Source organism: Serinus canaria, chromosome 12, assembly GCF_022539315.1.
Source record: "Serinus canaria isolate serCan28SL12 chromosome 12, serCan2020, whole genome shotgun sequence".
NCBI lineage: Eukaryota > Metazoa > Chordata > Aves > Passeriformes > Fringillidae > Serinus > Serinus canaria.
In genome coordinates, this window is record NC_066326.1 from 16,557,057 (window position 1) to 16,582,678 (window position 25,622).

General features: G+C 56.6%; 3 protein-coding genes across 7 annotated transcripts in view; 2 read left to right on the forward strand and 1 right to left on the reverse strand.

Annotated features, from left to right (window-relative positions):
• The window catches only part of RBM6 (RNA binding motif protein 6), a 57,916-nt gene extending 47,407 nt beyond the window's left edge, over positions 1–10,509 (reverse strand). The window contains exons 1-5 of one of the 3 annotated variants that reach the window (XM_009091002.4): positions 10,378–10,509; positions 5,932–6,041; positions 2,431–3,769; positions 1,589–1,678; positions 529–598 (exon numbers count right to left, since the gene is read on the reverse strand). In XM_009091002.4, coding sequence (XP_009089250.1) covers positions 529–598; positions 1,589–1,678; positions 2,431–3,769; positions 5,932–5,975 — 1,543 coding nt within the window. In that variant the 5' untranslated portion in view covers positions 5,976–6,041; positions 10,378–10,509. Of the gene's footprint in view, positions 1–528; positions 599–1,588; positions 1,679–2,430; positions 3,770–5,931; positions 6,042–10,373 lie in introns of all 3 variants that reach the window. The other 2 variants (XM_018914975.3, XM_050979278.1) reach the window with 2 other exon arrangements.
• Positions 10,510–10,623: 114 nt separating this feature from the next.
• MON1A (MON1 homolog A, secretory trafficking associated) lies at positions 10,624–15,877 on the forward strand. Its single transcript, XM_009090999.4, has 6 exons — positions 10,624–10,774; positions 12,042–12,183; positions 12,418–12,885; positions 13,076–13,841; positions 13,937–14,084; positions 14,537–15,877. The coding sequence occupies exons 2-6, from the start codon at positions 12,057–12,059 to the stop codon at positions 14,675–14,677; spliced, it is 1,650 nt and encodes a 549-aa protein (XP_009089247.1). The 5' UTR covers positions 10,624–10,774; positions 12,042–12,056; the 3' UTR covers positions 14,678–15,877.
• A 1,252-nt stretch (positions 15,878–17,129) lies between these two features.
• On the forward strand, positions 17,130–25,329 carry MST1R (macrophage stimulating 1 receptor). Of its 3 annotated transcripts, none has more exons than XM_050979275.1 (21): positions 17,130–17,270; positions 17,697–19,001; positions 20,170–20,358; positions 20,436–20,561; positions 20,639–20,809; positions 20,999–21,168; positions 21,257–21,434; positions 21,522–21,667; positions 21,775–21,936; positions 22,079–22,172; positions 22,275–22,502; positions 22,582–22,728; positions 22,805–22,964; positions 23,047–23,139; positions 23,216–23,479; positions 23,563–23,643; positions 23,716–23,897; positions 23,971–24,080; positions 24,176–24,341; positions 24,421–24,557; positions 24,635–25,329. In XM_050979275.1, exons 2-21 carry the CDS (start codon positions 17,784–17,786, stop codon positions 24,897–24,899), a joined length of 4,287 nt encoding a protein of 1,428 aa, XP_050835232.1. In that variant the 5' UTR covers positions 17,130–17,270; positions 17,697–17,783; the 3' UTR covers positions 24,900–25,329. The 3 variants fall into 3 exon arrangements, with proteins under 3 accessions (XP_050835232.1, XP_050835233.1, XP_050835234.1); XM_050979276.1 differs by having other exon boundaries at positions 22,275–22,496; XM_050979277.1 differs by lacking the exon at positions 24,421–24,557 and having other exon boundaries at positions 24,635–24,804.
• Positions 25,330–25,622: the final 293 nt, after the last annotated feature.

Here is a 25,622-nt window from a genome sequence, read left to right on the forward strand (position 1 = left end):
TTGGATATCTGCTTATAAAACTTAGTCTTTTTATTTAACCTGTCTTCGTACCTAAGCAGGGCACCAGTTTCAGGTTACTGAAGGAGAAATGTTAGGATGGAACAGGTTTCCTGAGGACACTATTTGTGTAGCATTTGTTCCACAGTAAGACCACCTCAGAAACAAGATTTAGAACATTCCAAAAGAATTTAGTATTAGTTTAAAAAAAAAAAAAAACTATGGAAAAATTAACCTGCTGTCCCATGGCTTTACTCTTGATAGCTATTAGAACAGCCTTAGGGCTCTTCCTGCTGCTCCTACACCTCTCCAGAGGCAGCTGGACACATGCTTTACCTCTGAAGCAGCAGTGAGTATACCCATCAATTTTGAGGCCAAGAGGACAAACTACAAAACTCACAGGGCATTTTCATTAAAAAATTCCTGCAATCAGGGCATGTAAGACTTTAACCAAATTGCCTAAGAGGATAGTGGTGTAAAAAATACTCTGTTGTCACCTTGAAACTAGGAGCACTGGAAAAGCATTCTCACCTGAGCTGTAATCTTTCAGTCGCAGGTCCTTCACAGGTGTCCCATCAGGCCCTCGGAAAGCATTGAGGATCTACAGGAAAAAGGAGATCCACTTCATCTCCAAATTCAAACCTCCAAACCCAAGGTACTTGCCAATACACATTTCTGTCTCTCCAAGAGTTCTGTTCTTTCTAGGTTAAGGCTGTTACAGACTGACACACTTTCCAGCAGTACCTGACAATTAAGTTCCAGCAGTACCTGAGAATTGTTACCGAGTTCTCAAAGTATTTTTGGGTTTTGTTTGAAGAAGTGAGCACCACTTACACCACAATTCAACTGTTCAAAGGTTTATTACACTGGTTTCAGCCAGACTCAGCTCAGATCCTTATTTAAGGTCAAAGATGTCCTACTGCCTTTAAGAAAATCAAAGTACAAGGGCAACTGTTCTGAGTCTTATGATCCTCTGAAGGACAAAGTTCCTCCCGTGAGTTCTCCTTTATCAAGCCTCAGAAGATGATCAGCTAGCCCTAGCATAAACTGCTGCATGTGGGGGTTCTCATGCCTGGAACTTTCCCCAAACAAACAAAAAATCCCAAAACTGAAGTCCTACTTCATAGGAAATGGAGCTACTTTCACCATGTAGCCTACATAATTTTATGGTTTTTTACTAAAACCAGCAGGAACAGCAGATATCTTTTCCATCTTTGTAAGATCTCATTTAAGCAATTTCAAGTAACTAAGAACAAACAAGTTCACTTAGACACTACTTGTCTTCTGAGCCCAAAATAGTAGTAGCAATATTTGGTATATATAAAGCAGTGATGAAATAAGGCATGTTGCAGAGTCTGGAGTCAAGGCTTCTAGCTATCAACACCCCACATGCAACCACAAGGAAAACTCATCACTTCTAGAACCCCCAAAAACCCAGAATAATCAGATAACAGGTAACATTGCAGTGACTTCTAAATCTGGATTTTCCCCTGGGGAAATGACAGACCATCTGATATGCAATAACCAGACTTAAAAGTGGTACTTTAGAAACCCTCAAGAGAAGTTTCTGGATGACAAACATCCCACTTACATCATCCTTTGTGGCAGTTTCAGGCACTCCTCCGAGTCGAATGAGCTTGCTTGGCTTCACATACTTGGGACAGGTCCGGTAATCTTGGTCCTTGAGTTCACACAATCAAGATGGTTTTACAAATGAGAGATGCTGGCTCACAAGATACACAAGCAGTAGCAAAATAAAGCAGGGGAAAATTCAAAGGCAAAGGCCTATAAGCAGCCTGACTCAAAGCTTTAACCCCTGTTGGAGATTCAGGGAGCTCTGGAGGAGCTCTTCACATGCTCACTGAGCTGTATAGTAAGATCTAGCTCCAGGAAAATAAAATGGGCAGATCATATCTCTCTGCTTTCCAGCAGTGGGAGATTCAATTTCAATAGCAGTTATTCAAATTCAGTAGCAGTTATTAACTCTGTAGTTACCACTACAGGTTTCCAAGATAACTCTGAAGGAAAACAAAGTATATATGGGATAGTAGTACACAGGCCCACCCAAGGCAGGAGCTTCTCTCTGATACTGCTCATAAGCAACATCCAGGGCAAAACAACAAAATAAGTTTATCTGTAACCACTTCCCCCAACACCCTCTGTCTGGCCATTTTCAACCTGTAGACTTTCTGAACCAAATCTGGTTCTACATATTCAGCAACTCTCACTTGCTAAACTGCACTTCTCTTGGGAAGTGTTTCTGAGATAGAAAGGGTGCCATTAAATAACCTGGAGCAGAGAATGATCTCAGAAAGGATGGTGAATTAGAATAGAACTGAAGTGATGGGATATGGATGAAGACTCCTTCCCAACTCCTTCCACTCTTTGGCCAACACACATTTAACAGAGACATCAATTGACAAAAACACCTACCTGAAGGTTCTTATAGGGCCTAGAATCTTTGCTGGGTTTTCCTTCTGCAAAGGACTTGCCATGTTCATAATCAAACATTTGATGCCCTGGGAGCCGGTGATCCACATCACGATATTCCATGTTCCGGTAGTCTGTATCTTGCCTCCCAAGGAAATCCAGGTCACCTTCACCCTTTAACCCAAGATCAGAATCGGATCTTTGCTGCTCCCCCCCAGAAAGCTGCTGCTGTTGCTGCTTGTTAGCAAAGGTCTGAGGTTGCTCCTCTTGGTCCTGAAGAGTAGGAAGAGGTCCGCGGCTATTCTGGAAATTGTGTGAAGTGTCATCTTCTAGACCCAGTCCCAGGGATTCCTCTTCTCTGGCTGGTGCTTCTGAGTGCTGGAATTCTCCTTTTTGGCTACCAAAGGGACTTCTATCAAGACTAAGTGCAGACTCATCTCTTTTGCTGGTGCTTAAACCAGAGCCCTCTCTTTCTGCTAAAGGTACAGTAGATTGGTTGTGTCTAAAATCTACAAGGCTTTGATCCACAGGAGGCATTTCCCTATCTGAAAAGTCCATGGGAGGAGCCACATCTCTGCTCCTAAAATCCTGATCAGATCGGGATCTGTGCCTATTTCTGAAGTCTGACGATGGTGCGTTCCTGTTTCTGAAGTCCAGATCAGAGGTGCCCACGCCCCTGAAGTCCAAATCAGGTATATCCCTATTTCTGAAGTCTGAATAGGAATGTTCTCTGCCCCTGTAGTCTAACTCAGACATATCTCTTGCCCTAAAGTCTGAATGAGGCCCATCTCGACCTCTGAAGTCGAAATCGTAAGACCCCCTACCCCTGAAGTCTGATGGAGGTTCCTCCCTGCCCCTGTAATCCATATTATGTGCTTCCCTATCCCTGTAGTTCATACGGAACGTGTCCCTGTTCCTGTAGTCCCCTGAGGGAACATCCCCAGCCCTGAAGTCCATGGGGGGCCCTTCTCTCTCCCGGAAGTCTCCAGAGTACATATCCCTGCCCCTGTACTCAGAAGGAGGTGGCTCCCTACCTCTGAAATCCATCTGGGACTCATCTCTGCCCTGGAAGTCAGATGGTGGGAAATCCCTGCCCCTGAAATCGTGGTGCCCATCCCCACCTCTGAAGTCACTACGTGGTCCATCTCTAGCTCCATAGCTGAAAGAAGGTTCCTCTCTGTTGGCAAACTGAGGATTGAGGAGGCCTGAGAGTGCCTGGATATCAAAAGGAAGTGATTTTCTGCCAGAGAAGTTGCCAGAGTGTCTTTCTTGACCAAGACTATCAAGGGAAGGAGGATATTCCCTGTTCCACCCGGGAGCAAACCTTTCTTCTTGGCTCCCACTGTAGAAATAAAGACAGTATTATTCATAACGTGCTTAAGAGTCTGAAATCTACACAGCAGCACATTCTTCTCTAAACTTTTATAGAGCTGTGTAACAGTCTAAGATCCGCAGAAGATATTGATGTTTGGCAGTTTAAGATGAGGCAGCATACGACAGATGTGAGAAAGTAAACTGGGGTGCTCCCATTTCAGCACAATTTCCAGAAGCACTCAACAGAGAATACCTGCAACATTAATGGGTTAATGATGGTAGCAATCCACATAGCCCTGCACTGCACACAGCTCTGCAGCTGTCTGAGGTGCCAGCAGCTGGTGTGTTGGTTCATTAGCACCACCAGCACATGCCTGTGAGGAGCCCAGGAGCTTAAGCTCTCTGGGCAGCATGGAAACAGCTAAATTAACACATCATCCTGAGGCACATGAAAGCAGAGGTTACCAAACAGGCTTTACTGACATGCTACAAAGACTCATTTATGCTTCCTTGTGCTGGAGTTCAAACTGGCAAATTCTGAAAGCCATCAGTTCACTGAGGGTGCCTCACAGGACTATGCCAACAATCAACATCCAAGATATCCCTGTGCTCGTGCCTCCAGACTGTCTTACACCGAGTTCACAAGACTATAGCTATGAGCTCTCCCAATACCTCCTTAAAAACACCCAGGAAGAATTTTCCTCTTAAGGCAGTTGTTCAAAATCCAAAGGGGCTTTTTTTTTTGTTTTTTTTGTGAGCTGAAACTATCTGATTTTTCACCTAAGCAAGGTTCCAATACATTTTTTAAAAAACAGAATGATACAGTATCAGCACATTTTAGAATAACACCAAATGCTACCCAAAGCAGTGGACATTTCCTTAGCAACTATAGCAAGTCATGTTGTACTCTGAGTTTCACTACAGAATCACTCACCAAGATTAATCAAAGCATACACAGATTTCCTAAGGTACACGGTCCATTTCACCACCATGTAGAATAGCATTTAAAACTTGGATCAAGGTTAGCATTCCCCACCCAATACATTAAAAAACGATGCAAATAAAATCCACTTAAAAATCATTAGAACAGCACAATTGATATAATCACAACTCCCCCATCAACACTGTTACTACGTGTTCTGGAGGATATTGATTTTTATCAGCTTTCTCAACACATTACAGTAGACAATTATTTGAAGTATTCTTACAGCAGAAACCTAAGGCATGCCATGAGCAGGACCTTTATGACGCTGATTTTCAAGGGACTGAGGTGCACACATGAGCAAAGGATGAAAGAATGATGCACAACAAAGGAAAATTCTAGATTTTCGTGGCTTCATTTTTACAGCCAGCACTCTCTTACAAACGCAGGTCCCAGGTAACAACCAGAGGAACACAAACTAATAAAAATAATGTGCTGCATGGGTCAGCTGCTCATGAATCTTTAGAACAATTGCAGTGACATCCAAAAATGTCTTATGAAGGAGTATATGGGGATATAGACTTTTTGCAAGTGCATGTAGTGGTAGGACAAAGGGGAATTGGTTTAAACTGAAAGAGAGTGGATTTAGGCTGGATACCAGGAGTAAATTCTTCCCTGTCAGGATGGTGAGGCCTTGGCACAGGTTGCACAGTGAAGGATGCTCCATCTCTGGAAGGGCTCAAGGCCAGGTTGGACAGTCTTGGAGCAGCCTGGGATAGTCAAGGTCACACCAGGGATTTGGAACAAGAAGGTCTTTAAGGTCCCTTCCAATCAAACCATTCTGTGATTCTATAATATATGGACTTATTAACCTCATGGAAAGAATCAAACTCTCAATGTTTTAATAAAATTGTGTGTGCAGTTAATGTGCCAGTATTTCTGAACCAATTTTCTTCTCTTACAGGTGTTAACAGCACATAATACCAAAAGTCATATAGGACATCACATTAGCTCACAACAGCTAAACTAAGTATCACTAGAAAAGGTGGGGTGGAGGACTAGAAATATTAAAAGCAGCTGTTGCTTAAAAACTAAATTTAAAACTTCACAGAAATGCAAAAACCATCAATTAACTTGTCTGTTCTTTGGCCATCACAACTAGCTCAATAGAGACCTCATAACTTCTATCAAAACAGGAAATAGTGAGTTTCCAAGGCTTATTGTATTTAAGAACATTCCTGAAATAAACAATACATTGAAATGCTTACCGAAAAGACCCCATTCTGTTGCCTTGTCGATGGTCTCCCCACATTTTGATCTTGTCTGGTAGGCTTCCAGAAATGGTTAATTCACTCTAACAACACCCAGACACCACAACCTGTTGAACAAAAAACATGATGATAAGCCACAATGCAAAGAACACACATGACACAAGAAAAACCCTGCTGGTTAAAATGGGTATGTGTAACATCTGATCAGGATCCACAGATATACAAGACCACACTCAGGCATGAATGAATTCAAGTGTTGCATTTCTCCACGTTCAAATTTGTAAGTGCCAAATGACTCCTGAAATCAAACTGTCAATATGGTGGGCAAACAATTTGATATCTGCTTTCATTAACATAGAGCTTTCCAACATACTGTGCTGTCTGACACTATTCAGGGTGCAGCTAGAAATGTGAGAACGCCGCCATCTATAAACAACAAGGACCGCTGCCGAACAACAGTTTGCAATTAATGTTTAATCCAAACTATTTTTGCCAAAAGCTCTTTGCTGTTCAAGGAAATGATCACTACTCTTGGTCTACCATGGATACTTTGCCCTCAGAAGTATGTAGACAACAGAGGAGGTTTTGCCAATAAATCATGACAGGCACTGTTCTCCAACACTGCCCTCATCAAGCTGAGTGACGCAAGTAACACTTGCCTCAACAGAAATCTAAAATTTCATCCACTTCCTCCCACCAGCAGAGAAGGTGAGGATTTCCTGGCGATAACCAAAGCCAGGACTTGAAATAGGAAGTACTTCCGTTTTTCCAAAAGAAAAAAAAAAAAATTTTGCAGCAGAGCATGGAGAAAACTGTGGGAGATGGCAACCTGATGGCCTCAAACCTGCTCAGGCCATTCCAGCTGCAGAGGGGCAGGAGGACTGCCATGTCACCAGACCAAGGCTGGGAGACCTGGTGCTTACACACTGTTCCAAAGTGGGATTATTTACCTCCAGTGGTTGAGGGGACAGAGGACAGTATGGACAGTCACTGCCAGGCCTGGCTGCGGGAGGCTGCAGGAGTCTGGCTGCCTGGAGCAGCTCTTGTCAAAGAAAGGCACACAAAGTCCTGTTTGTTCTCCCTTCCAAAGGTCAGTGCTGCCATAGTGGAGGCAGGTCAGCAGAGCAGGTTATGACAGACCTTCCACCAGGGAGCAATTCCAGATGCTGCTGCTGGCAGCTGTCTGTGCCAAGGAACCGAGGGAGCCGCTGTGCCAGGAGAGAGTCCATGCTCTTGCCAGGGTCCACTACCCACCAGGGAAGGTGGGAGCCAGGGACAGCAGGTTCCAGCAGAAATCAAACATGCTGAGGTTGAGGAAGGCAGCCTGTGCAACCACCACCGATCCATCCACCCCAGTGTCACTTCCACAGAAACAGGTTCATTCTGTCAGCCACTCAGTCTGCTCACATTTTACATGGCTCTTAATAAATAACTGCCCTGGTCCCAAGGATTTCCTCAATCTTTCTAGGAGGAAAAGTTCTCTTTCTAAGAGAACCAAGACCACACCCCCTTCAAGGCAAGGGCTGCCAAAAGGAGATGGTTCCTGTTGTCAGCCAGTCCTTTCATCCGAGATCTTTTGCAGCCTCACATTTCTTGCTATTCCCTTCTGGATTTTCCTCCCCCATTCCAGTTCTCCTTAAGTCAACAACCTTACCAACGCTTAAAAAGAAAGAAATAAAATCCCTTGCCAGCTGGGAACTGTTTAGACAAAATAGTCAAATTATCAGACAAGGAAAAAAATACCACTGGACAGCTACCAGGCCTGGCACAGACCTGCTGAGCCATGCAGCAACCTCCGGGAGCGTGAGGTCATGGTTCAATAACACAGGGAACAACACTGGCTCCAACAGCCCCCACTCAGCCTGATTTGCTCCCCGCCTCCGCCTTTGGCAAAGCACAGGGCGTAAGTTGTGCCAGCTTGTGCTTTTCTGGGTCTGCACCACGGATGACCCTCAGAAGAGAGTTATATTTAACCCAGGTCACTTCAGTGATACACTTTACCACACAAGCCCACAAACCAAGGTGACAGCAAACTGCAGGACAGGGACAGAAGGGTCTTAGCCTGGCTTCCACTAATGCCAGGATCTCCTGAAGGTACACCCTGCTACAACTGCTCCAAAAAAAGCACACCGTGATGAGACATCATGAGGATTCACCCTTCTGCCATGGGCAGGTATCTGCCAGCTCAGCTGCTGCCTCCCAGCTCATAGGTAAATGCTGGGAGACAGGTCAGTGGGAGTGAGGCTGTTTGCCAAAGACACCCCAGGCCAACAACGATCATGGCAAAAAGCCACCTGCGTGCTTGGAACTGTGCATCCATAGTTTTGTCATAACTCTGGTCACAACCCAGTGTTTGAGGAGATGGAAACAGTCCAGTCACTGGCAGAGCCCAGACCAACAGCTCTCTAGGACAATAATGAGCAGTTACAATTACCCTGAACATTCGGGAGGCAGATATGCATCATCTTTCCCTACTCCTATCCCAGCTGGCTCTATCTTCTAGTTGCAAAGCCTCAGCTCCACCGAAGATACAGAAGGCACAACTAAACAAGGAGAAGCTCCTTTGTGGTCTTGGTTCCTCCAATGACTGGTGGCCACACAGCCCTCCCAGGAGAGGCTGGTGGAGCTCCAGATGCTCCATGGCAATTACACCCAATGACTTCCTCAGGATCGTGCCCCTGCCCTCCTCAGCGCTTCCCCAGACAACCCTGGGGAGGTTCCTGACTCCACTTCCCAATCTGCACACACCAAACCTGACAGCAAATTCTTGGAGCTCTTATTCCAATTTATATCCTGCTATGGGAAAATAATGGCTTTGATCATGGGGATTGTGCAGCTGAGCCAGACTAAGCAACTGGTCTTCTTGAGGACTAAATAAAGACATCTGTCAAGGGGCCGAGTGGGAAACGCCAGCACAGCCCTCAAGTGTCTCCTCACCAATTTACACCCAACTTCACACCTTTTTTCCAAATATGGGGGAGAGAAGGGTAATTGGTGACAGACTGGGTGCTATTTTCAGAAAAATACTCTGATATTCAGAGCTTCTCTCCAAACAGATTTTGCCAAGACTTGGTATTTATAGAGCATGAGGAAATTAAACACAGAACTACACACGAGAACAGAGGAAGCAGTTTGCTGTGGAACAACTTTCTGTACTCAGTAAAGTTTTTGTAAAGCCGAAGAAAGGAAAAGGCCTCTATGAAATCTAAGTTCTGCAGGAGGTACAAGAGAAAACTATTCCCCAAAGCTACAGAAACTGCAAGTAGCCAAGAAAGGTAGTTACACCCAGTGTTAGTTAGAGATCCCTAATTCAGAAAAAATATCAAAAACATGTCACTGACATGTGGAAGTGAAGGGACAGGGAACCATTTTGGCTCTCAAAGGTGTCAGGCTGGAGGATTTTAATTTTAAAAAAGGGGATGTGCATACTTTTCATCTGAATGACGCTTCTAAAAACATGTATTAGAGACAACTGGGTGAATTCCTAACACACACCCCACCCCATTACTATCCTGACCTTGCTTGTCTCAAAGGACTTCACAAGTGTATTCCCAACCAGTGGATGTTGGGAAAGACTCTCACACCACCAACACCCTGCCAGGATAGGAAAGTGAATTTCACCTTCAGCAGCATTGCCAAAAGTAACACCACAAAGCAGCAGCAACACCAGCCTCTTGAGGTGCCAATTGTTTTTAAAAACAGAGCACGGGAGGTCACTGTCATCACTTCCAGTCGTTCCTGATCACCGCCTTACGAGGCCTCCACCAGAGCCAGACCACATCCTGCCTCCACCTAAGCCTTTATTCACAGCCCAAAATCTTATTTAGCCCATCACTTGGGATTAAATCTGCTGACACACAGCTCCCATCAGATCCTTCTGCACCCCAGCACGAATCCAGCCCACTCTGGCCCAGCCCTTTTACAACCACAAGCATTCCGAGATGGACACACATGTGACCTGGTGCAAAAAAGGCCCTAATCTTGATCAGGGCCTCAGAACAGCACTGAGATACCCACAAACACCACAACTGCTGTGAGCAATACACACGTGTCAGGCCCCAACACCACCGAGTGGGATACGGTATCCTGATCCAGGGGCCGAGCATCCCAACCCCACAACCCACATCCCACCAGGGTGTGAGGTTCTGATGAACATCAAGCTCACAGCACGCAGCTGCGGGCCCACAGCACCAGGCCCTGCTGCCTCACCGCCCGCAGCGGGCCGACCCCAGACTCACTCTATTCCCGAGCCAAACAGACCCCAAAACAGACACCCCCCCTGCCCCCCCGCCTCATGGACTCCGCAGCCTCCCCCTCCTCTACCCCCGGCAAGCCCACCCCGGGAGCCCCTCAGGACACTCTTCGACCCTCCCACCCCACTAAGCGAGATCCCCTTTATCCCAGGCGATCCCCTTTATCTCCCGAGAGACCCTCATCACCTACTCCTCCTCTTCCTCCTCCTGCTCCGCCGCTCCCGCCTCGCACAGGCCCCACGGCCGCCACGGCGAGAACCCGGAACTTCCGGCTCCCTCCTCCCCGTCGGACACCCAGAGGATGCTGGGAATTGTAGTCTCTGTCCACCCGTTTCTGCCGCCCCTTCTCAGGCGTGTCCTTGAGGCTTACGGACTACAACTCCTATGATTCCCCTTGGAGCGCACCGCCTACAACTCCCATGATGCCCCGCGGCGGGTCGCCGCGATGGCGGGGGTGTCGCCGCGGTCGGGGCCGGGACCGGCGGTAGGGCGGGAGGTGACCGCCCGCCGCCGGCTCCGGGCCCTTTTCCGACCCGCCTAGGCTGTGCCCAGGGGGCTGCAGGGCGGCCCCTGGAGGAGCCGCGGAGGTGGGTCCCTGCGCGCTGTCATTAGGAGGGGTCCTGGGCCTGGGTCGTGTCGGGGCTGCAGGAGCGGTGACACCTCAGCGCCGGAGGGGGAAGGGTCGGCGTGGGTCCGTGCTGGGCCCGGGGGGGTCCTGGGGTGAGTCCCGCCCACGGGAAGGTCAGCAGGGTGAGGAGGAAAGGTGAGGACGGGGCCCTGATCCACTCCCCGGCACTCTCCAGGGCCGTCACAGGATTTTAGTCTGGCTCCCTCCTGTGTGGACAGGATCCCAGGAAGCTCCCCGGCACTCTTCAGAGCTGTCACAGGCTCCCCTGGATGAGGACAGAGCCCTTATCTGTTCCCCAGTACTCTCCAGAGCTGTCACAGGGTTTTGTGACGTGAGGATTTAGCTTTCCAGGGGACGATGGAGCTTTGATTCCAAAGTCAAAGGAACTTTGAGCCAGTTCCCCACCACCCTCCAGAGCTGTCACAGGTTTGGGGGTGGGGGCTTCATGAGCTCCCCCAGGTAAGGACAGGGCTCTGATCCACTCGGTGATACCCTTCAGGGCTGTCACAGGACTTTGTGGGGGCTGGTCTGGTTCCCCCAGGTGCAGCGTTAGTGGGGTTGGATTTGGGAGCAGAAGGTGTGCCGGGGCACAGAGCAGAGCTCGGGCTCCATGAGCTTCCCCAGCAGCCAGGTTCAGAGGCACAGGCTCCTCACCAGCTAGCCTGCCTCCTGTTGCTTTTGCTTGTGCCCACTTTTGGGCTGTTTTTTCCCCCAGGGAAGGGAGGAAGGAGCAGGCTGGAGGCATGGACTCTGCTGGAGAGGGCACCCAGCTCCTGGGCTGATGCCATATGTGCTAGCTCACAAGGAGTGTCACCAGCCTCGTTGCATGGCAGCCACCTAACCAGGTCCAAGGAGGGTCATAAACCCCTCCCTTTGCAAACACGAGGCCTCTGGGATCTCAGGTGTAGGGACAGGCCCCATCCAGGGCTGTGGCCCTTCCCCCTCGCTGCACAGGGAGACTGAGCAGCTTTCACAGGGGAAATCGGGGCCAAGCCTGGATGAAAGGTGAAGTGGCCAGGGGCCTGGAAAGAGCTGGGGCTGCGTGAGAGAGGAAATCCTGCTGGATTAGAGCAGCTTTCCTGACATCTCACCAGGGCTCGGAGCTGCCTGCTGAGCCAGCGGGATTGGGCCACGGGTACTAGCCTGGCCCCGCTGGAGAACTGAGCAATTCAGGGCCTGCTTTGAAAGTGAGGGGACACAGGGATGACACTGTGGGTCACATGCAGGTCCTGCCCCGAGGAATGGCTGCAGATGTCCATAAGAAGAAAAGCTGGGAAGTGTCCAATGGGTCCCTGGTGCCAGGAGATGGGCAGCACACAGAGAGGTCCGAGAGCCCCACGCCAGGGCTGGCACAGGGCACGGAGCCAGGTATGGAGCACAGCTCACCAAGGGGGGAAGCAAGGGGGAGAAAGAGCAGTTCCTCATGCGGGTTGGGACCTCCCTGGGACAGCCCTGTGGGCAGGGGGAGATGGGCCCACTCATCACCAGCAGAAACTGCACCCACAGGGTGCTGTGGGATGGGAAGAGGAGGCAGGTCCCCTCTGCATCCTTCCCCCACATGGGGGACACGTGGACGGATGCTGCACGGCCCACTGTTCCCAGGGGCGGGCCAGGAGGGAGCCATGTTCGTGCACACCCGCTCCTACGAGGACCTGACCAGTCCCGAGGACGGGGCGGCCGCGGTGCGGAGCCCGGAGGAGAGGCGGGGGGAGCCGGCCGAGCAGAGCAGCATGGAGCAGATCAGCAAGGACTTCAGCGAGCTGAGCACACAGCTCACGGGCATGGCCCTCGACCTGGATGAGGAGATGAGGGCAGGCAAGGAGGGGAAGCTGGAGCCATCCCCGCAGACCACCCGGCGCGACTCGGTGCTGTCGGGGAAGGAGGAGGAGGACGTGACCATGGACGCCTGGCGCTTGCACCGGAAGCATGTCTTCGTGCTGAGCGAGGCGGGCAAGCCCGTGTACTCCCGCTATGGCTCTGAGGAGGCCCTGTCCAGCACCATGGGCGTCATGATGGCCCTGGTGTCCTTCCTGGAGGCCGAGAAAAATGCCATCCGGTCCATCCATGCAGGTACCGCCCTGGGGGGGAAGGGGATGGGGGGGTCATGGCCTGCCCATCTATGTGCCTGCCACCATGGGCCATGTCATCTGTCCCCTGGGACAGATGGGTTGCTGGGGGGAGAGGCTGCAGCCTGGCTGTAGCCCCAGGGAGCCAGGCTCACAGGTCTGCCCCCGGCCCCCCGGGGACTCCCTCCAAGCAGATGGCTACAAGGTGGTCTTCGTGCGGAGGAGCCCACTGGTGCTGGTAGCAGTGGCACGCACCCGGCAGTCAGAGCAGGAGATTGCCCACGAGCTGCTCTACATCTACTACCAGATTCTGAGCCTGCTTACCTGGACCCAGCTCAACCACATCTTCCAGCAGAAGCAGAACTATGACCTGCGCCGGCTCCTGGCTGGCTCCGAGCGCATCACAGACAACCTGTTGGACCTCATGGCCCACGACCCCAGCTTCCTGATGGGCGCCGTGCGCTGCCTGCCCCTGGCCGCCAGTGTCCGGGATGCTGTCAGCAGTAGCCTGCAGCAGGCCAAGGCCAAGAGCCTGGTCTTTTCCATTCTGCTGTCTGGGAACCAGCTGGTGTCTCTCGTGAGGAAGAAGGATCAGTTCCTTCACCCCATTGACCTCCATCTGCTCTTCAACCTCATCAGCTCTTCTTCCTCTTTCCGGGAGGGTGAAGCCTGGACTCCCATTTGCCTCCCTAAGTTTAACTCCAGCGGTTTCTTCCACGCCCACATCTCCTACCTGGAGCAGGAGATGGACCTGTGCCTGCTGCTGGTCTCCACTGACCGTGAGGACTTCTTCACTGTGTCTGACTGCAAGCGGCGCTTCCAGGAGCGCCTGCGGCGGCGGGGGGTGCAGCACGCTCTGCACGAGGCCCTGCGCACCCCCTTCTACAGCGTCGCCCAGGTGGGCATCCCTGACCTCCGGCACTTCATCTACAAGTCCAAGAGCTCCGGGCTCTTCACCAGGTGAGGCCCTGGGGAAGAACTGGGCCAAGGCTGTGGCATGTGGCATGGGCCAAGCCCCTTCTCCAGTGGGTTAATGGGGTGCTGTGTTCCTGCAGCCCTGAGATTGAGGCTCCCTACGTGCAGGAGGAGGAGAAGGAGAGGCTCTTGGGGCTTTACCAGTACCTGCACAGTCGGGCCCACAACTCTTCACGGCCCCTGAAGAACATCTATTTCACAGGCCCCCGCGAGAACCTCCTGGCGTGGGTAAGGCCATTGGTGGGGTTTGGTGAGCCTGTCTTTCGTGGTCCTGCATGGTGGGGAAAGGGGGTGGTAACACTGCACAGCACCAGCTCTGTGGTCCCCAGGGAGGACCCCTGCCTATGCATGGTCCTTTTGGGGGTGAGCTTGTCCCTGTGTGAGGGAGGGACAGGCAGGGGTAACAGTGGGAGCTGATGAATTCCGGCACCAAGGGCTGTGCCATGCCCTGTCATGAGCTCAGTGCTGTGGAGAAAACCCACTGTGGGGCAAACCCCAGGGTTTGGTTCTTCCACTTCTGAGCAATCAGATGCCACCCATTTAGGATACCCCACTGCCATTTTGTGTCCCTGCACTGGAGTCTCTCTGCCCACTGCTGGTAGCCCATGGGGGGAAGAAGTAGTGCCAGCCCCAAGTGGGGCACAGTTCTGTTCCCAGCATGTGTCCTGTCCTTCTCCCAGGTAACCAATGCCTTTGAGCTCTACGTATGCTACAGTCCCCTGGGGACCAAGGCCGGCGCCATCAATGCTGTCAACAAGCTCATGAAGTGGATCCGCAAGGAGGAAGACCGACTCTTCATCCTCACGCCCCAGACGTACTGAGGGCATCACCCAAGGCATGGAGGCAGCCGGGAGAGCCCCCGCTGTGCTGGGGAGCCCATTCCCAGGGATTCCCTGGCTGTGTGTCCAGGGGAGAGGGCATGGTGGGACCCCAGAGCACAGGGAAAGCCCACCTGCGGGACTGTCCAACCTGGTTGGTCAAGATGGGGTGCACAGGGAAAGGGAAGGGGATGAACAGGACTTTCTCTCAGCTGCAGGCAGTGCCCCAGCTGGGAGGGCCTGCTTGTCCTCCACAGTCCCCAGCTCCATCCTTTGTTGTGAGGGCCCAGAAGTCAGGTTGCAGGTACCCCAGGTTATTAGAGGGGAGCAGAGCCCCAGGGTCCTGCTCACTGTGCCTGGCACCTCCCTTCTCTGACATCCTATGGCTGTGCCAAGGGTGGGGGTCCCCCAGGGGAGATGTGGCAGCACTCAGGGGAGCCCTCTGTTGCTGTGCCTGCAGATGGCGGGTGACACTATCCAGGCAAGGGACAGGGCTGGCCTGGGGCACACACTGCTCCTCTCCCTGCCTTGGGGGATCTGGACCCCCCGAGTGCCAGGGAGCCTCTAAAGCCCCGGAGAGGGTTTGCTCCCTTGGCGTCTGTATAAGCCTGGACCCTTCCCACTGTGGCTGTGAAAAGGATGTCTGTCCCTGGGGATGCTGGCAGGCAGGGTGGGTCAGCCTGCCCCAGCTGGGACAGCAGGGTCCTGCCCACCTCACCACAGGGACACAGAGCAGCTCCAGAGAGCCAAGGTGCTGAGGTGTTTATTAGGGTGCTTGTGGGCTCATGGTTCTGGCTGTGGGTTGTGGATCCTAAAGGGGCAGCTCAAGCACATCTCCTTGGAGACCCCCCCAGTACAGGGCCATGGAGCTCCCCAGCCCATGGAGAGTTTTCCCCTTGGCACGGGAGCACCTGTCCCCCAAACCCAGCCCCTCAAGCCGGCTATGCTTCCTTCACCTCCCTGGCCACCCCAGGCACTGGTGTGGGCTGAGCACCTGTGAACAGCCCAACTCCGTGTTTTGGGGCTGTCTGAACTGTGCTGGAATAGGTGTCGGAGGAGGGGCAGAGCCATCAGGGTGATACCCCGGCACAGAGGGAGCTGGGAAGGATCCGGCAGGGCTAGCACAGGGATCTGCTCCTGTATTTATGCTCCTGCCAGAGTGTAGTCGCTTGTCTTTGCTCATAAACATTATCTGGACCCTAAGTTAAGTCTTGTCGCATTCCTGTATGTTCACTGGAGTGGGGGGATGACCAAGCCAGGCAGGAAGTTTGCTCCAAGTTTTGCTACGGTGCACTCCAGCCCCGGCGATCTGCTGGGAGCCGGGAAAGCTGCCTGGGAGTGGTGCGGGGCTGCCGGGTTGTGCTGGCGGGAGGCGGCGCTGACTGGAGATTGGGAGCGGCAAAATCCCCGGGCTGAGCTGGCCACGGCCAGCTCATGTCGAAACCGAGAGGCGCAGCCGGAGGAAGGAGCTCTTGGGTAAGGCCCGGAGCCAGCGGAACTGCCGGGCCTTGCACAACACGGGGCGGGAGCCTGGGGGGCCGGGGCTGGCCAAGCGGCAGGCGCAGGACATTTTCGGCAGGCACAGCCGCTCCTGGGACCAAAGTCCCCAGCACCCCGCTCACCTGGAGGAAAGATCCACGTGCAAAGCTGGGGTTCTCAGGTCCTGCGTCTGAGGGGCAGCAGGGCACTTGGAGGGCAAATCCATGCATGGATCGGGATATAAAGAATCTTCCCATATCCCTACGAACAGCAGTCACTCCCAGAGGTGCTGGCATCTCCTGCCACTGCAGGTAGCCAGGGAGGAAAGGGACATGAGACACAGAATGGGCACAACAGAAATAACCCTCACACCTGCCCTGGCAAAGCTGTGGCTCTCCCAACCCTGCTCTTTTCTCCCAGCTGGGAACTCCGGTGCTGAGCCTGCCGCACCCCTCAAGGCTGCCTGTTGACCTGGTAGCGAGCAGCGAACGCGGTGCTACCGCGGAGAAGCGGCAATTTCCATTCCGTGTGTCGGGGTGTCAGCTGTCCCTGCGGCAGCGGGGCTGGGGGCTGCGGCCGAGGGGCCACGGGGTACCGACATGCAGGACCCCACTTGTACCCAGGGATGCTGCTGACAGCCACCTCCCAGCCACGGGCAACCCCCGACGGCCACCCGGACCTGCAGCGGGCAGCGAGGCAGTCCGTCAGTCCTGCACCCGTGTTCCGATCAGTGGCCCCGACTCACACCCGTGCGCCTCTTGGGCACCGTGCCCAACCGTGCCTGTCTCCCCGGGAGTGCCCAGCGACCCTCCGGGTACCCCGATCTCCTTGTTCCCCCGCACACCCCCGTGCCCCCGGGCTGCGTGTGCCGGTGCCGGCCCTCGGGGAGCCCCGGGCGGCGCGGGGGCAGGACCCGCCCACCCCGTTCCGCCCCGTCCCGCCTCGCCTCGCCTGCTCCGTCCCGGCCCCGCTCCGCTCCGCCCTGTCCCGGCACGGCACGGCACCGCACCGCACGGCAGCGCCCAGGTGAGCGCCCTGCCTCCCGGCACCGCTCGGATCGGACCGGACCGGACGGATGGGGCGGGGGCAGCCGGAGCCAGTGGAGATCCCGGACCTGGTGAGCTACGGCGGGGCCGGTGGTGGAGGCCGGGGGTTGTTCGGGGTCCCAGTCCCGGAAGGCTGGCGGGGGCCTTTTCCTGGTCGTGCAGGGATCTCCGGTCCCCGTTGCTGTCCCGGGGGCTGGGGGGGGTCCCTATCCCAGTCCCTCGAATGGGTCATTGCAGGGCAGAGATGCCCCGGGGTGACAGGCAGCGTCTGTAGGTGGCAGAAGGCAGGATTTGTCCCTCTGCCACAGGCAGCTTGGCATCACCTCCTACTCATGGTATTTCGGAAGAGGTTTGGTGAGACTGATCCTCCCTCGGCACTACCCATCGTCATCTGGCCCCTGGCAACCCTGGCAGCCCCAACTGACACCCGGCTGTGGCTCTGCCTGGGTCCTCACTTAAAATAAGCAGGTAAAACCCTTTCTTTTTTATTTTGGCAGATGCAATGGTGGCCCGTCCTCCACACGTTCTGAGCCTGCTGGGTGCTGAGCACCATCGATAACCCTACACCAGTGGCACTGCACAGCATGGGCCTGTTGTGCTGTGTGTGCCTCTGGCTGCTGCTCACCCTGGCCCTGCTGGATGCCAGTGCCTGGCAGTGTCCCCGCATCCCTTACAGCTCCACCAGAAATTTCTCCATCCCATACACACTGCCCAGCCTCGATGCTGGCAGCCCCATCCAGAATGTTGCTGTCTTCACCGACTCCGATGGCCCAGTTGCTGCCTTTGTGGCCGTCCGCAACCGCATCCTTTTGGTCAGCCCCGAGCTGCGCCTGCTCTCCGTCCTTATCACCGGCCCAGTGGGCAGTGCCAAGTGTGAGATCTGTCACCTGTGCCCAGCCACCACAGATGGCCCTGAGGACACAGACAATGTCCTGTTGCTTCTGGACCCGCTGGAGCCATGGCTGTACAGCTGTGGCACAGCACAGCATGGGCTGTGCTATCAGCACCAGCTGGAGGTGCGGGACGGTAAGGTGGCCATCACAGCCACACACTGCCTGTACTCGGCCACGGGCAACAGCCCTGCCTTCTGCCCTGACTGTGTGGTCAGCCCACTGGGCACCAGTGCCACCGTGGTGGCCACCTCCTACGCCTCTTTCTTCTACCTCGGCTCTACCATCGACAGCAGTGTGGCAGCACGGTACAGCCCACAGTCGGTGTCCATCCGACGCCTGAAGGGCACCTTGGATGGCTTTTCAAATGACTTCCAGTGGCTGACGGTGCTGCCACAATACCGCGACAACTACACCATCCACTATGTGCACTCCTTTGCCGACGGGGACCATGTCTACTTCCTGATGGTGCAGCCGGAGCGGCCAGGATCCGCAGCGTACCACACGCGCCTGGCGCGGCTCAGCACCCACGAGCGTGACCTCCGCCGCTACCGCGAGCTCGTCCTTGACTGCCGCTTTGAGTCCAAGCGCCGGCGCCGGCGCAGCGGCGAGGAGGATGCTGAGAAGGACATCGCCTACAACGTGCTGCAGGCAGCCCACGCTGCCCGCCCTGGCGCACGGCTGGCCCGTGACCTCGGCATCAATGACACCGACACGGTGCTCTTCGGCGCCTTTGCCGAGAGCCGGCCGGAGAGCCCAGTGCCACAGGAGAACTCGGCCGTCTGCGCCTTCCCCCTCCGCCTCCTCAATCAGGCCATGGAGGAGGGCATGAAGAAGTGCTGCGGTACTGGGCACCAGCCACTGCTGCGGGGGCTCAGTTTCTTCCAGCCGGTGGAGTACTGCCCACACAATGTGAGTGCTCCACCCTGCGCCGCATCCGGCCCAGGGACCCTGGGGGTTGGCTGGGATGTGGGAAAGTGGGTTCAGGAGCTGGGAAACACTGGTATAGCGGGGTGGATGGTGGGGTGGGGTGGGGTAGGGCAGGGCAGGGGGAGAGCGGCATCACCCAGGTGTGAGTCAGCCCAGCAGCCACCCACCAGCTACTGCTGGAACCCAGCAGCCCTGGCTGCACCGAGGAGGCTGGGTGAGGGTGGGGATCCTGTGAGCCCCCATGGTACATGTGCCAGCACATGGGCACACTGCCATATGTCATGCATTGGGCCAATTCCTCTCCTGGTATGGCCTCCCCGGCAGCCTCGACTCCAGCCCCCGTGGTGACTGTCCCTGGACCCCAGCCACCCTCTCCAGCTTGTTTATGTGTGGGAGGGTGGGAAAGCCACAGGGCCTCTGTGCTTCTTAGGCTGGATGTGTGAGGTGCGGGCTGCTCCTGCCTTGTCCCCCCGGCCCAGCCACCGCCTTCTCTGGGCAAATAAACCGCAGGCGGAAGTGCAATTAGTCACCGGGGTTCCTCGTCTGCCACAGCTGCGGGGCAGGAACACCGTGTCCCAGGTACAAGCCCCGGCACGGCCAGGATGCAGATGGGTGGGCACCCTGGCAGGGCCCTCTCGTCCCAGCCCATGACACGGGTTTTGGTGTCCTCAGCCAGGCTCAGGGCAAGGTGCAGCCAAATCCCCTCCTCTTCCTGCACGGAGCAGACAGCTCACTGCTGCTGACTCACACTGTAGCAGGAAAAACTCAGAGGGGACCCGAGCCCCTCTGCATTGGGAGGGTCCAGTGGGGACCCCATGGCTCCTGGTGTCCCTCTTCCACCCCAGCCCCTCGCTGAGCTCCAGGCGTCAGGGAAGACTGGGGTTGGAGTGAGCATCCTGTGGTGCCAGCACGATTAACTATATCCAGATGGGGTGGGAGGGGAGGGCAGGATCTGACGCCGCATGGGGGACTGAGGGACGGCCTGCCAATGTGGTTTTCTCTCCAAAATTTTCCCAGCCTGGAGGAGAACTTAAGCAATCTGGTGCTGCCCCAAAATATCTCACAGATCAAGCTCGTGCCTACCTGTGCGGGTGTGGGAGTCGGGGTGCCAGGGCCAGCTTCAAGTCACTGACCCCATGTTTGGCCACAGGTGAACCTCTCAGCGCCAGTGGTCAACACCAGCTGCTGGGATCAGCCCACCCTCGTCCCTGCTGCCTCCCACAAAGTGGACCTGTTCAACGGGCAGCTGACAGGCGTCCTCCTCACCTCCCTCTTCGTCACTGCCATGGGAGACGTCACCGTGGCCCACCTGGGCACAGCAGAAGGACGCGTCTTCCAGGTGGGATGGGGGGGTCAGGTGGGATGGTAGGTCCTGGCAGGCTGTGTGGTATGCTCAGCCCCTCTGCCCTGCTGCAGATGGTGCTCCAGCGCTCCAGCTCCTACCTTCTGACCTTGTCCAACTTCTCCCTGGGAGAGCCGGGGCCTGTGCGGGGTGCCATGGGGCTGCAAAGCCACTCGCTGTTCTTCACTGCTGGCACCAAGGTGAGTGGGAGCTCTGAGGGGCGTAGGGTGGGCATGGAGCTCAGTGTGTCCCCCTCACCTCCACTCTCCGTCCCCAGATGTGGCTCCTGAATGTCACTGGCCCTGGCTGTCGCCACTTCTCGACGTGCCAGCGCTGCCTGCGGGCCGAGAGCTTCATGGGCTGTGGCTGGTGTGGGGATGGGTGCAGGCGCCACCACGAGTGCACCGGCCACTGGGTCCAGGACAGCTGCCCACCCGTCCTCACCGACGTAGGTCTGCGCTGCCGTCCCCCTGCTCCTCACAGCTCCCAAGCACTGGGATGGGGAGGGACGTGGCAAATGGGGTGGCGTGCGGTGGGACCCCCTCCCTGGGATGGGCGTTGTGTTCCTCATAGAAGGGTATTTCTGGACCCGCAACAGTCACTGCACTTTGGGGTGACACAGATGCCTCTCCCACAGTTCCATCCCCGGAGCGCCCCGCTGCGGGGTCGGACACGGGTGACACTCTGTGGAATGACCTTCCGCTCCAGCTTGGACCCCGACCCCGGCCGCAATCCCCGCGGTGCCTGCCGGGTGACAGTGGGACGGCGAGGCTGCACCGTGCTGCCGGGGGAGAGCGAGAGCTACAGGTGTGCGACGGTGCTGGGAGAGAACAGCAGCAGGGAGGGCTCTGGGGCTGCCCCCGGCCTGAGGCTGATCCCCGTCACTGTCCCACAGACCTCTGCCCACCTCGCGCCGCAAGGAGTTTGTGGATGTGCTGGTGTGTGAGCTGGAGCCGGGGGCCCCGGCAGCCCAGGGGGGCCCAGCCGACGTGGTGCTCACTGTGGAGGAGCCCGCCAGAGCCTCTGGCTTCCGAGTCTACGGCTCCGCCACCCTCGGCGGCTTCGTCTTCGTGGTACGGTTCCACACTGGCAGTGCCCCTGGCAGGGTCGGGGAGGGGTTTGCCTCACTCACCCGTCCCACTGACCCCATCTCTGCTCAGGAGCCCCACGTCAGTGCCCTGCACCCCCCGTTTGGCCCCCGGTGGGGTGGCACCCACCTCTCACTCCATGGCAAACACCTCTCGGCAGGGAGCAGCTGGCGGGTGATGGTCAATGGCTCCGAGTGTGCCCTGACAGGGCAGCCCAGGTACACCCCTGCCCTGCACCTGGCACATCGGGGTCCCCAGCACGGGACGGGCACGGGGAGCCCCTGCAGTCCCGCTGTCCCCCCAGCCACGGCTGTCGTGTCTTCAGGCAGGACAATGGGACAATCCGATGCACGGCTCCCGCCGCTGGTGGCCTGGGCGCAGCCCGGGTAGCCCTGTGGATCGACGGGGAGGAGTTCCCTGCCCCCGTGCCCTTCCAGTACCGCCCTGACCCCGCCGTATCCGCCATCGTCCCCAGCTGCAGCTATGAGTGAGTGCGTGGGCTCCCTTACCCGGGGTGAGGGACAGCCCCGTCCTGCCACTGCCCTGGCTGGGCTGGACGAGGCGCTGGGAATTGCAGGCACCCTGGGGACCGTGTGCACCCCGGGGAACCTGATTCCTGCCCACTGTAGGGGCTCGCTGCTCACCATTATCGGCACCCACCTGGACTCCGTGTATCGCGCCAAGATCCGCTTTGAAGCCGGTGGTGTGGTTACCCAAGCCACAGTAAGCGCCGGGGTGTGGGGCCATCCCTCCCCGGCCCTGCCCACCCCACCGCAATCCCCCGGGCACATTCCGAGCCGGTGCTCAGCATCTCCTTGCCCACAGGAATGTAAGAACCCGCTGGCACCAGACCGGCTGCTGTGCCACAGTCCAGCCTTCCCCTTCGAGAGCAAGGTGGAGGTGGTGCTGGGGAACCTGAGCGTGCTGCTGGACGGTGCCGACGGCCGCTGGCTCTTCCGCCTTCGCTACTACTCCCGGCCCAAGGTTTACCCCTTGGAGCAGGAGGGCAGGCGGCTCCGCCTCAAGCCCGGCGACGATGAGATCGAGGTGCACGTACGTGAGGCACTGGGGTGAGCCGGAGTAGGGGTTCGACTGCCAGGACCCCCAAGCTCACTGTGCTCTGTCTGGGCAGCAACTGGGGCTGGATGCCGTGGCCACCTGCATGAACATCACCATGACGGTGGGGGGCCTGGACTGCCACCCCAACGTCCTGAAGAACGAGGTGACGTGCCGCCTGCCCCGCGAGCTGCGCCTGCCGCCCGCTGGGGCCCCCGTGGAGGTAGGAACCCCCCGGGTGGACAACCACCCGCCCCAGTCCCCCTCACCGTATCCCTGCTGAGCCCCTGATCCTCCAGATCTGTGTGAACGGAGCCTGTGAGGCGCTGGGCTGGGTTCTGTCCCCCCCCACATCGCTGGACCTGGCCGCCAGCCTGGCTCTGGGCACCGGAATCACCTTCCTCGTCTGCTGCATCCTGGCTGCCGTGCTGTTCCGCTGGCGCTGGAAGAAGAGGCGGGGTGAGTGCCGTGCTCGCCGGGCACTCCGATGCCCCCAGACCCCGGCCACGCCACCCCCTACCCACCCTATTGCTGCCTGCAGGTACGGAGAACCTGGAGCTGCTGGCACAGCCCGGCCGCAGCGACCCGCCTGTCACCACCCAGCGCCCCGGCGTCGACTACAGAGAGGTGCTGGGTAAGTGGGTGTCGCCGGTGGGTGGCGGGGTGCTGGGTGCTGCCAGCCCTCACCCCGCCTCTGCCTGTCCCGACAGTGCTGAACACAGCGGGCACTCCCGGCCCCGTGGGGCCCCGCACACGAGTCACCAGCGCCGGTGCCAATGGCAGTGCTGGTGCTGGTGCTGGTGCTGGTGCTGGTGCTGGTGCTGGTGCGGCGGGCGGGGGATCCCCCATGCCCCTGCTCAGGGCCACATCCTGCTGCCTGGAGGATCTGCGGCCGGAGCTGCTGGAGGAAGTGAAGGACATCCTCATCCCCGAGGAGCGGCTTGTCACCCACCGCCACCAGGTCATCGGCAAAGGTGACTCTTCGGCACCCCGATTTGGCTGTGGCGTCACCTGCCCAGTGTGTGCGGTGCCAGCTTTATGCCACCCATCCCTGCAGGGCACTTTGGCAGCGTTTACCATGGCACCTACACGGACCCTCTGCTGGGCGACCTGCACTGCGCTGTCAAGTCCCTGCACCGTGAGTAGCTCCCCCTCCCGTGCGTGCTCCCATGGCACAGCAGCGGAACGGCCACAGCTCAGCTCTCTGCAGGCATCACGGACCTGGAGGAGGTGGAAGAGTTCCTGCGCGAGGGCATCCTCATGAAGAGCTTCCACCACCCGCAGGTGCTCTCGCTGCTGGGGGTGTGCCTGCCCCGCCACGGGCTGCCCCTTGTTGTCCTGCCCTACATGCGCCACGGGGACCTGCGCCAGTTCATCCGCACCCAGGAGCGGGTAGGGGGTACCCCAAGGGCGGTGGGCAGAGATGGGTGCCAAGGTCTCCATGCTCACCACTCCAATCTCACAGAGCCCCACAGTGAAGGAGCTCATCGGCTTCGGGCTGCAGGTGGCCCTGGGCATGGAGTACCTGGCCCAGAAGAAGTTTGTGCATCGGGACCTGGCAGCCAGGAACTGCATGTGAGTGTGGCTGTGCCCTCCAGACCTCCACCCCAGGGTAACCGCCTGGCTCTGGGGGTGCCCAGGAGTCCCCACCTCCACCTGGTGCTTTGCAGGCTGGATGAGACGCTGACAGTAAAGGTGGCTGACTTTGGGCTGGCACGGGACGTGTTTGGCAAGGACTACTACAGCATCCAGCAGCACCGCCACGCCAAGCTGCCTGTCAAGTGGATGGCACTGGAGAGCCTCCAGACCCAAAAATTCACCACGAAGTCTGATGTGGTAGGCATGACCCCCCCTCCCTGTCCTGTCCCCCATCTCCATCCTGCCTGTGCACCCCTGGCAGCTCTCTTCTTGGCAGTGGTCCTTCGGGGTGCTCATGTGGGAGCTGCTGACACGCGGGGCATCACCGTACGCCGGGGTGGACCCCTATGACATGGCCCACTACCTGCTGCAGGGGAGACGCCTGCCACAGCCCTCTCACTGCCCCGACACCCTGTGAGTGCAGCTGGGGGTGGGCAGGGTGGCAGGGGTTGTCCGGGGGGCTGCCAGCACTGACTGGGGTGTTGGTGCAGGTACAGGGTGATGCTGAGCTGCTGGGCGCCAGCGCCTGAGGAGAGGCCGTCCTTCACCGGGCTGGTGGGTGAGCTGGAGCATGTCCTGGCCACGCTGGATGGTGAGCACTATGTCAACCTGACTGTCACCTACACCAACCTGGACTGGGGTCCTCCCTTTCCCCCTGCTCCCCTGGAGCCTGATAGTGAGGACAAGGATAAACATAATGAGGAGGAAGAAGAAGAGAAGGAAGAAGAGGAGGACGACAACACATCTGTGTGCTGATGGGATTCCCTGAACCATGGAGTCTTCCAGACCCCCATATAGCGTTGGCACACTCCCCCGAGGAGGGATGCAGTGTGCAGCCCGATGCTATGGGGCACCCTCCCTATGGGATGGGTGCTGGGAGGCAGCTGGGTGCCATGGAGTGCTCTCCCCTGGCTCACACCCAGACCCTGCTAGCTGCTCCCCAGGATTGGTCCCACACCACAGGATGCTGGGGGCTCAGTCCTGCTCTGGCTGGGTGGTGAGAGGCTCAGCCCCACAGTGATGAGTTTGTGCTCTGGGGTCTGGGGCTCAGTCCCATAGTGGATGGGTGCTGTGTGGGCCCCATACCCAGCAGGTGCTGTTGGGTAGCCTGGCCTTCCCAGGGCTCCCATGGAGTTTCCAGCCTCTTGGCTGTTCAAATCACTCATTAAAACCTAATTATATTTTTTCCCTGGCTGAGACTGTGTCTTTGAGGGGGCTGTGCCCCAGGCTGGCAGCACCGTCGTGCCCCTGCATAGGTGAGGTGTCTCCCCACCCACTCCTGGGGCACCCACCTCATGGGAGACACTGAGGAGGGGGCACCCACTGTTGCTGTGCCAGTGAAAGGAGGACATCTGCACAATGGTGCTGCTGTGGCCACGCTGGAACCATTCCCCATTGCCTGCCACGCCGGGGCCCCACTCTGCACCCTGTGTCCCACCATGGCCCTCTGACCTTGGGATGTTTAGGAAGCTTTTGCTA

Excerpts from the sequence above, each read along its gene's own strand:
- MON1A (XM_009090999.4), top strand. The coding sequence starts at position 12,057 with ATGGCTGCAGATGTCCATAAGAAGAAAAGCTGGGAAGTGTCCAATGGG. Across the intron at positions 12,184-12,417 it reads GGCACAGGGCACGGAGCCAG|GGGCGGGCCAGGAGGGAGCC; the intron begins GTATGGAGCACA and ends CACTGTTCCCAG. Across the intron at positions 14,085-14,536 it reads GCGAGAACCTCCTGGCGTGG|GTAACCAATGCCTTTGAGCT; the intron begins GTAAGGCCATTG and ends TCCTTCTCCCAG.
- MST1R (XM_050979275.1), top strand. The coding sequence starts at position 17,784 with ATGGGCCTGTTGTGCTGTGTGTGCCTCTGGCTGCTGCTCACCCTGGCC. Across the intron at positions 19,002-20,169 it reads TGGAGTACTGCCCACACAAT|GTGAACCTCTCAGCGCCAGT; the intron begins GTGAGTGCTCCA and ends GTTTGGCCACAG. Across the intron at positions 20,562-20,638 it reads TCTTCACTGCTGGCACCAAG|ATGTGGCTCCTGAATGTCAC; the intron begins GTGAGTGGGAGC and ends CTCCGTCCCCAG.